Source organism: Dreissena polymorpha, chromosome 3 (genome assembly GCF_020536995.1).
Source record: "Dreissena polymorpha isolate Duluth1 chromosome 3, UMN_Dpol_1.0, whole genome shotgun sequence".
NCBI lineage: Eukaryota > Metazoa > Mollusca > Bivalvia > Myida > Dreissenidae > Dreissena > Dreissena polymorpha.
The window spans coordinates 112,191,156-112,202,740 of NC_068357.1; the positions used below are offsets into that span (position 1 = coordinate 112,191,156).

The following is an 11,585-nucleotide window of genomic DNA, read 5'->3' on the forward strand; positions in this document are numbered from 1 at the left end:
TTTAAAGATATTTTATCGTTTGTTATGTAATTTGCTATTTAAGTGGAACAGCAATTGTTTTTTAGACAATTTTTTTAAGCGCAATAGACATATTTTCAAGAACATAGAATTGCATACACGTGAAAACAGTTCTGTTGGATACACAAATATCTTTATCATTTAACAGACATATGGACACTTTAATTTTGTATTACTTTTAATTAAAAAATATGAAGATAAATGCATGATCAGGACTCAAAACTTACCGTCTGATTACAAAATAATGTAAATAACTGCTGAGCAGTATTAGTGAAAACCAAGCATTTAAAAAAAAATAGTAAATTAAATTTTGTATTAGTATGTTTCATTATTTTTAATATAAAAAGTAAACCAAACTAAATCGTCTCAACAGGTAAAACAGAAACCGAAGGCTTATTAATTCAGTTTATCGTAAACTGCCTGGTTATAATTGTTCTTTTCATAACGCCTTCGACATTATTTTGAGGTACAAATAATGGAAAGTTATTATCATCATTTCAGGTTCATCATTTTCAAAAAGAATGTCAATTTCATCTTCATTTAAAATGCATAAATTATGCAGTATGCAACTTGCAATCACTTTTTGACAATGAACTCTATATCCACCATATCAATAAACACAAGCCTGCGAAATCTACTCTTTAACATGCCAAAGCTGTTTTCTATGAGGGCACGGGTGCCAGAAAGGGCTTTGTGAAAGTTCACCTGTTTCCTTGAAAGGTGACCATTATCGCTAAATGGTGGCATCAAGTATCTAGAAATCGGATAAGCTTCATCTCCTATTATGTGATTCATTCCAGTAAACCCGGGAAGTGCAGCAAATAAAGGCGAGGTACGGAAAACGCGTGCAGCATGCACCTTTCCAGGCCACCCACAATACACATCTGTGAAACGCCTGTTTTCTCGACAAACAGCTTGCAAGATTATTGAATAGTGTTCTTTTCTATTGAAGAAGTCCGGAGAACTTTTCCTTGGTGCAGAAATTTTTATGTGCGTCCTATCTATTGCCCCCAAGACTCCAGGGAAGCCTTTCTTATTTTGAAATTCATCAATCACAGTCTGCTTGTCATTGTTTGATGGCCAACATATTACTGTCTTAAGAAGACTGTCACATAAAACTGTCAGCAATCTTCGGTTATGGTCTAAGAAAGTTGACTTTGATACGTTAAAACGGTCTGCAATAGACCTTACTGTCTCTAAATTACCCAGATACCAAAGCGTCATTAGTAAGTCCTTATCCAATGGAACTTGTTCACGACCCCTAGAGGCAATCCTTCTACGAAACTGATCATCAGCTGAAATTCTCTCCAGAACTCTTTCAAAGGTACCCCTTATCATGCGAAAAAAGGTCTTAAAGTCATCTGGGAGGTACTGAGGTAAGGTGACTTCAACGTAGTTGGCCACTTTTGGGACATCATATAGAGCTGCACCTGAAAAGAAACCAAATTACTAGTTATTAAATGGATTAAGTTAAAAGCCAGTTATATAGCTTTGATTACGTCAAGCGTATTAATACTTTAAAACTCAATATGACTTTTGTGCTTAGTAATCTTTATTACTTGGTTCAGAGCATTTTTAAGCCAGGACCCTAATACAACCCTGTGCCATTAAAAATGCAATACTTATTCAAATAAAACTCAAATTTGAGTTTAGATGTTTGTTTTCATGGCTATGTTAACATCACAGGGCTGAAGCATGGTCCTTAGATGTTTGGGAGTATGGGTACACCCCTTTAGGTGATACACGTTATTTAGCATCTTTATTGTTTTTATAATTAATGAATTCCGACTATTAATCCAATAAATAAAATATATACTTTAATTGCTAATTGTCAATAGTTAATACTCGGTGTGAACATTTAAACTATTCACGTCCCGAGGCCGAAATTACTGTTCTTTATATTGTCCGAAATTTAGTAAGCCGAAATAATATTGAATATAACAAGTGAATTCGTTAATAATGGTAGAATAGATATTTCGCAATACGTACATTGCTGCACATACAGCAGCGAATCGTGGCATTGTTCAACTAGCCTTATCAAAGAGCAAGTCCATTTCATTTTCTTCAAAAAGCAAGTCATTTATCATAATGGTTGAATTAATTGTGATTCCGTCAAATCGGTATGATTGAATAGCGAGAAGTACCTCTTTCCAAAGACAGGGTTTTCGATAAACGGGAAAGGTCTCATATGTTTTATTTTGAATATTTTCCAATAAATACAAAAAAAATGTATTAATAATCTAAATAAAGAACTCATACATCATTATTGAAATTTCAGCTTTAATGTTGTTTTTTTTTTGTTCATTATAAAGCATATATTGTATACATAATTACATGTTTTTTTTTATATTCGCAAACAATGGTTCTAACAAAGTACACATAAACTATGCCTGATAAAGTTTTAGACCTTGGTGTGAGACATTTCGATCTATGAAAACAGTAGGGGTTCTGTTATATATTATTAATGATCTTATAAGATTGAAAAAAAACAATAATACTAAACAATATTTGAAAAAGATAACTTAAAATAAGAGTGAATAGAATATAAGTGGACATGCATTATGAGAATTTAATTCGATTCCATTTTTATTAAAGATCTGCAATTTGTCATTACTGAGGGCTATTTCTTTCTCAATCTGGATTTTAAGTTTAATACTACGGATAAAACAATTCAAATTTGGTATTTGTTTTCTGCACTCTATGTTAAAGATAAAATATTTCATCAATATAAGAATAAAATTCACAATAATATTACCTTCAAAAGATTTAAATGAGTTAATTCCGAAACTTACACTTAAATAGGATAGTTTAACGCTTAGTTGTTGTTGTTCAAGAAAGGATGCTAACTGGTTCCAAATAGGCTGGATTTGTTTGCACTCCCCAAAAAGATGCTCTATAGTTTCGATGTTTTCACCGCAGAAGTCACATAAAGTAGAGATAGATAATTTGCATTTAAAGAGATGTTTATTTATAGCTATTATTCTATGGACGTATTTATATTGAAAATTTCTCAGTGTGCTATCAATAGTCGCTTTATATGGCATGATAAATATGTGTTTCCAATTAAGTTCTTATTCTCGAAAAAGCACTTGCCATTTATTTTGGATTTTGGAGTTTTCTATAGGGTTTTTCATATGTAGTGTGTAAAGTATTTTGTTCGTTTTGTTTTGTCTTGCAAGTATGTTTTCTAAAAATGTTGTTTGAGTACATGGTGTGTTATTTGTATTGATTATTGATTTAATATGTATGGGTATGTTTTTTTATTAATGTGAAGTACTTCAGGAAATTACTTGAGGGTATTCCGTATATGTAACATATATTATCAAAGGAGTAGAAGTCCTTGATTCTGTAGTCGTATAATTGGTCGACGTATTTTATGCTTCGTTCAAACCAATCTTTATAGAAAAACGTCTTATTGTTTGAAGTTATGTCTTTATTGTTCCATAAAATAGTTTTACTATTAGTTTGGGTTTCTAGGTTATGAGTAACATTACTCCATGCTGATAGAACATTAGATAGAAATATGTTTTTTTTGAAATTTCATGTAAGACATTATTGCCGATCCTCTTTCAGGTTGTATTTTATGCAGTTTTAATTCAACTAGCGAGTGATCAGTCATAAATCCTGGTTTTATGTTGCATATGTCGATAATATTGCAAAGTGATTCAGATATTAAAAAGTAGTATAATCTGCAAAATATTGTGGGTTTTGTATTTGAGTGCCAGGTGAATTTTCTTTCTTTCGGATTAACTGTACGCCATATGTCTATTAAATTGTATTTTTTCAATAATGTTATTCAAAATGTTTATATTTTTTGAGTGAGTATGAAGGTTTCCTTTTTTTTTGATCTAACATTGGGTTAAGAAAAATATTGAAATCACCTCCGACTATAATGTTTTTATCTTGGTTACTTATTATATAAGATTGTAATGTTTCGTAAAATTTGGCTGCATCTATGTTAGGGCCGTACACGTTTATTAATGTTAATTGTGTTTCGTGTATTTTTATATCTATACTTGCTTGTCTGCCAACTATTATTTCGTTAAAATTACCTACTGTTATTTCTGTATTACTTTTGATCAGAAAAGCGATGGCTTGTTATGCCCCCCTGCGAAGAAGAGGGGGTATATTGCTTTGCTCATGTCGGTCTGTCGGTCTGTCGGTCTGTCGGTCCGTTCACCAGGTGGTTGTCAGACGATAACTCAAGAACGCTTGGGCCTAGGATCATGAAACTTCATAGGTACATTGATCATGACTCGGAGATGACCCCTATTGATTTTGAGGTCACTAGGTCAAAGGTCAAGGTCACGGTGACCAGAAATAGTAAAATGGTTTTTGAATGATAACTCAAGAACGCATACGCCTAGGATCATGAAACTTTATAGGTAGATTGATCATGACTCGCAGATGACCCCTATTGATTTTGAGGTCACTAGGTCAAAGGTCAAGGTCACGGTGACCCGAAATAGTAAAATGGTTTTCGGATGATAACTCAAGAACGCATACGCCTAGGATCATGAAACTTCATAGGTAGATTGATCATGACTTGCAGATGACCCCTATTGATTTTGAGGTCACAAGGTCAAAGGTCAAGGTCACGGTGACCCGAAATAGTAAAATGATTTTCGGATGATAACTCTAGAACGCTTTTGCCTAGGATCATGACACTTCATAGGTACATTGATCGTGACCCGCAGATGACCTCTATTGATTTTCAGGTCACTAGGTCAAAGGTCAAGGTCACAGTGACAAAAATCATATTCACACAATGGCTGCCACTACAACGGACAGCCCATATGGGGGGCATGCATGTTTTACAAACAGCCCTTGTTTATTTGTATGTTGTCCACTAAGATAAATATCTCCGTCCCATTCATTTTTCAATGTTTGTGCTAAGGTAGTTGTTAGGTGAATTTCCTGTAAAAGACATATGCTATTTTTTTTTCGTCTTACCATTTGAAGATTTATGTGCGTTTGTGATTGTTATTTAGCCCCTTTTTCATTTAGAGTACATATGTTAATACTCATACAAAAGGGTAGTTAAGTAAATTGAAATCTTTTGTGTGCCTGTCCACTTGGTTACTGTCTTAAGACTAGATGAAATATATTTTCTACTATACACCAAGAAATAGGTTGATAATAAAAAAGGTGAACAAATTAACATGAGAGAATAATAAATGCTTATTTTGCTAGACAGTTAACAGGAATCTGTCTACTTGAAATACGGTCTATTAAATGTAAACACTATTTAGTGCACATATATACACATAAACAAAAACAGCTATATATACATACATGAATTCAGAGTTGCATACACATACACACATGTGCATATATACATATCCATAAATCAAACAAAGAAACTAATTGAAATAAATAACAATAAGAACGGCCTGTTTGATACACCTTTATTAGTTTAAAGATGTATCAAGGCCATCGTTTATCGCATTGGAAAACAAAAACACAACAAGAAGCCTTAAAACGAAAAAAAACGAAAGCAAAAAGGCTTCTTGATGTCACGGTCTACAATGGGCAGTTTAACAAACGTAACTGTGAAGCATGACAACAGACCTTCATTTAACACACATAATCGGTACATACACCAAAATATCATTATAGTTATCTGCATGCATGTCTATTTTCAAACAAAACATACATACACGCATACAAGCACATTCACCCATACATCACGGATACAAATATACATACACATATGCGTTTATATTTCTATATATACATACACATAACACCTATATATACATATACGCATTAAGACTTGCATAAACATGCACACAAGTGCATATATACATATCCATAAATCACACAAAGAAGCTAATTGAAATTAATTATTTTCAAACATACGTACATACATACAAGTAAATTCACCCATACACACACGCATACAAATATGCATTCACATACACATATGCGTTTATATTTATATTTATACATACACAAAAACACCTATATATACAAATATGAACTCAGACTTGTATAAACATACACACATGTGCAAATATACATATCAATTAATCACACAAAGAAACACTTATATATACATAAATGAATTTAGACTTGCATAAACATACACACAAGTGCGTATATACATATCCATAAATCACACAAAGAAGCTAATTGAAATTAATTATTTTCAAACATACGTACAAACATACAAGTAAATTTACCCATACATACACGCATACAAATATGCATACACCTACACATACTTTTTTATGTTTCTATTTATACATAAACAAAACACCTATATATACATATATGAATTCAGACTTGTATAAACATACACACATGCGCATATATAAATATCCATAAATCACACAAAGAAACACTTATATATACATATATGAATTCATACTTGCATAAACATACACACAAGTGCATATATACATATCCATAAATCACACAAAGAAACTAATTGAAATTAATTATTTTCAAACATACATACATACACGCATACAAGCACATTCACCCATAAATACACGCATACAAATATACATACACATACACATATGCGTTTATATTTCTATATATACATACACAATACACCTATATATACATATATCAGTTCAAACTTGTATAAACATACACATGTGTGCTTATATAAATATCCATAAATCACACAAAGAAACTAATTGAAATTAATTAACAATAAGAACAGCCTATGCGAAAAACAAAAAAACTAAAGACATTTCATGTCCAAAAGATGTTAATTCGCACGTGACTGGTTTTTCCATTAATGAAGTATAACTACTTGACTGACCTTAATCTGCGAAGTCGCGCATTGTTGTTACAATCTTAAGTGTCACAAAATCATTTATTTTCATCAGAATATTAATTCGACACAAGGGTAATAACGGTACAAACGTTTGCATATCGTTTGAAAACAGTAAAACAAATATCGAGAAAGTCTCTACAAATAAAATATCTCTTATGGCTGTTATTTTTAGGACTTTTTTAAACACTCTCAAAGCATTCGTTATTTTGTTTAGTATGATTTTATTGCGAAAATGTTAAAATTCAGATGGTAAAACAGTGAAACAAATATCGAGACAGTCACTTCCGAGGCGTACAAAAAGAGGTTTGCAAACAATGACCATTTTTAATATTCGTTTTTCTCGCACAATATTAGCGACACATAATTGCAGTTCACATTTAAGCGATATAATCGAGGAGCACGTGCATTATAACTTACTACAAATGTTCGATATAATGGACAGACAATAGTCGTAGTAAAGTGACCGAAAAAAAAGATAACAATAATTTTAACTGGTTTTAGCTATAAACAAAGAGTTTATTATGTTAACTGTATTAATATGATATAAAAACGTTATTAATGAGTGCACGTATATAATACCCCAGTATTCGCTTACATAGGATGTTTGAATAATACAGAAGGCTTGAACCAATTTCGGCCACGGCAAGTCAAGCCAGTGTTGGTAGTCACTCCATTCAACACGATGCACAACGTCTCTCGTTTCTTTATACGGAATGACCCCGTTTCTGGACCAAACATTTCACCTCATCTGTCATTGTACGTTTTACACTCATATATCATTAAATACCTCGAGATTTAATGGTGTGAGGTCTTCGCTTACAAAAATGTTTTGAGAACGAAGCACTTTACCTTGCCTCAGGATTCTGTTTCTGGTAATTCTCGATTTAAATCGTGCAATAATGTCCTTCTTGCCAGATGGCCCCTTCTTTAACCTATGGGCTATATCAATGTCCTCTGCGGTAAGATTCTCGTTGGCAATGCTATTTATTTTTGCGACTATTAATTTGGTTGTCTCTTCTGCCGTTTCAAAATTGAACTCATTTCCTCTATTGACTTGCTCGACACCACTAATGATAATGTTGGAGCTTCTGCTATATTGGTTTGATTCGTTTTCCAATTTTCTTCGATTACTGTCGTAGTTTGCAATATCACTTTTTAATTTCTCGTTTTCTTCTGTCTGATGGTTAACTTCAGATGTCAAGGTTTTGATCTTTTTCTTCAACTTATCGTTTTCTACTTCTTTGTCGAAGATTCTCGATTCTAGAACTTCTATTTGCTTTGTAAGAAATTTCACAAAGTCTTCTTTAACTTTCTCAAAGAGCTCATTAACGATGTCTTTAAGTTTTTCTTCATCTCGCTCAACTATTTATTTGACTTTCTCGTTCATTTTACTTATTCATCTATCGACATTTGAAACGATGCTAGATAATTTGGAATTAATGTCTTTTAATTGCTTTTTAATTTCAGAAATTTCGTTTGAACGAAATGTTTCATCAACTGAATTTTCATGTTTGGACGATTTTGGGCACAACATTACTACCGTGCTGGTCAGCTGTCAATTCATTATCAATCTCACTCACACTCCCAGTAGAATTAACTTCTTTTTTACGTTTCTTGTCCGGTTTACTCATTTTGGATATTGTTGTGACACTGTTTTTATTTGGGCACTTTTTTATTTGGGAAGTATACATTGAACACTTCGACGTGACCCGTGCATATAAATACAAATAATTGACTATTCTCGGTTAGGCTTGACTGAACATGTCACCAAATATGGCGGTGTCCATAGAAGTTCGAAAACGTAATCCAGTTCTTGAATTACCGAGTTCTCGTCAGCCTGTTAATTGCCTATGCGGTTTTAAAGCAATTTTTATTTACTCACATTTGAAACTGATTACTTGTTAGCCCAAAGTCTTGAATTGGGAACGTGAAAACACTGTTTTAACTAAAAAAATCCACGTATTATTCACACTAATTTAAAAACACGTCCGCCATTCTTTACCCGGAAATAGTATTCAGCTTTAATGTTGATGAGGCCTTTTCCTTCCACTTTAAGCGGGATTTAGCCATCTCCGCTTTTCAGTCACGCCTGTTCAAAATATTTCCCGTGATGCAAATTATATGACATATATATGAAAATTTTACAACAAATATATGGAATTTATACCACACACATATTTTGAAAATTATACAACACATATATCAGAATTATACCACATATATATCAAAATATTGCATACATATATGAACTTTTTGAACATATATATGAAAATATCAAACATAAATATGAAATTATACAACATACATTTGTTATGCAATACATATATCGGATTTTACCATATATATATATATATATATATATCAATTTATACAACATATATATATGCAATTATACCACACACAAATGGAAATATAGAACATATATATACAAATATACCATATAAATATTGATTTTACCATATAAATATCAATTTATACAACATATATATGCAATTATACCACACACACATGGAAATATACAACATATATATACAAATATACCACATACATATGGAAACATTGAATGTTGCAACGTTTGACACGCCATAGTATAGAATAATCGTTTAATATTGTAAAAACTTATTTTCTGACAGGATGTTCGAACTTCGTTAAGTAAAATTTGCATGACTGTAAAACTTTTAACAATACTGATTTAAACCAAAGCGAGACAAAAACATGGACTGTTATATGTATTTAAATCTATGTAAACTTGTTACAGTTAGACATGACTGAGACAATGCAAGTTGATTTTGTATTCTGAGTAAATTACAGTTTTGGAGACTTTTCTAACGAAGCACGGTTCATATTTAAATATCTCAGTTATAGATAAATATTTTAATTTAACATTTTATAATGTGGTTAATTGAATGGTGAAACGACTCAATAACTGACTGATATGCAATATGCCATTTGCGTGATTTCTCTTCTGTGCTATCATATGGACCATGTTGTTTTTTTTAATTAATTGTAAATTGTAATTGTATCATTAAACATGATATGTAATTGAAATAAAATGAGAATTAAATCGCGTTTCACCATGCCAAAGTACAAACTGATACAACCATATGTACCTCAAGTGCTTAAGTTCCAAGTAGTCACGGATTAATTAATTATCGTAATTATCGTAATTTTGTACTGAATGTAGTCACCTGATCACGCTTATCTCATAGTTGGGGGAGTGTTGCGTAAGAAAAGTGTCCAAGTGTAGTTTTTAATTGAATTTCAATTATTTTTTATAATGCTTTTTGAACAACGTAACGTTTTTGTATAATTATCTTTAACGAACAATTTCGATGCATAGGCCAGACATTGCATTGTTTGTATGGACAAATAAGCATTATCATCGCATATGTACGCTTGAAGACGTATTTAAAAGTGAACACAGAACAACATGGAGGAACAAGTACGCGAATATTATAGCACGGACATGTACACACACAGTTTTTGATTGTTTGAAGTTAATAAAGGATATCTTCCTATGAACGTAATACGAACTGTCGGCTTTATTGAATGAACGAGATGCAAGATTAAATAACAATATAATGGTATTGCATATTTAGGTGTGTCCAGAAATCACTTAGTGTCCGATGACCATTTCTATTTATGTATAAACTATCCAGCCTAAAATCATCCTTGTTAAGGAGGACACTCCCAATTATTAACTAGTGGTTGAAGTGTGCATACATACCTTTGTATTGGACCTATTAAACAATATCTTCAAAAATCATACTCCAGTTTGAAGTTTAAATTATTGAAAGCGGTTTCGTAATAAATCAGAACAAAATGTCCAACTTAAAGTTTTGATTTAATGATATCTAGAAGTAATATTCCATGTAAAAGATATGTTGTTCGTAAGAATGAAGTCTGCAAAACTTGATTCCAAAACTTCTACGCAAAATGAAAAAATAATTGTGGAAAAGCAAATAAGGAAAACAATCTCTTTAATTAATTAAGAAAAAATCCATTCAAGTGATTCTATAATACTCAGTCCACATCATACAGAACCAGATAAACCACAGACACGGATGCCCCATATTTTTGTGACACATACAAAATGAAATGATAAAATCAAATAAATACTATCACCAAACAATAATCGTAATATACTTAATACTTGATAAATACACAAAGTGACAAACTTTAAAGAAATATGATCGTTTTTCAGCTGTAAATTTTTTATAAAAAATTCCACGCATTTAACGAAGAATGGAGTACACTAGTAAAAAGGAAATAATTGTATAATTATGATACATTCTTCAAATGAAACTTGAAATTTGAAACAGATATAAATGCCCCCATGACACATGTTTCGACAAACAAGAATACAATATTGGATTCTACAAATGTCTAAAAACACAAAGCACTTATTGTTCGGTGTAAAAATACCGTTATTCACAATCATTAATGTCATTAACTGTGAAAGTTTCGGCAAGATTGACACAGTAGTAAAAGGGGATATCATAACACACATCTTTTTCTTTTAGAATATATCTTTTTAGTGAAAAAACAAAAACAGATAAAAGGCCATGATTCTGGCAAAACTCAGCACATCATACTTCCTTCCTTTAAGATCATTTACACATAAGGCCTCTCCTCAGTGCTTGATCAGCTCAAAGTGGATGCTGTCCACTTACGGATATTTCCCTGCCTTCAGACTTTGCACTTTCTCCTGCACCTCTGCCTTTCGTAAGCACAGATTGTCGTCATCCGCTTTTAATCTAGAATCGTTCTGAAA

The 11,585-nt window shown here is 32.0% G+C and overlaps 1 protein-coding gene across 1 annotated transcript; it reads right to left on the bottom strand.

Moving 5' to 3' along the window:
• Window positions 1-594: 594 nt before the first annotated feature.
• LOC127872503 (putative nuclease HARBI1) lies at window positions 595-8,442 on the bottom strand. The gene is made up of 2 exons (XM_052415829.1): window positions 8,352-8,442; window positions 595-1,448 (listed from the first exon to the last, which is right to left on the bottom strand). Exons 1-2 carry the CDS (start codon window positions 8,440-8,442, stop codon window positions 595-597), a joined length of 945 nt encoding a protein of 314 aa, XP_052271789.1.
• Between the last annotated feature and the right edge of the window lie 3,143 nt (window positions 8,443-11,585).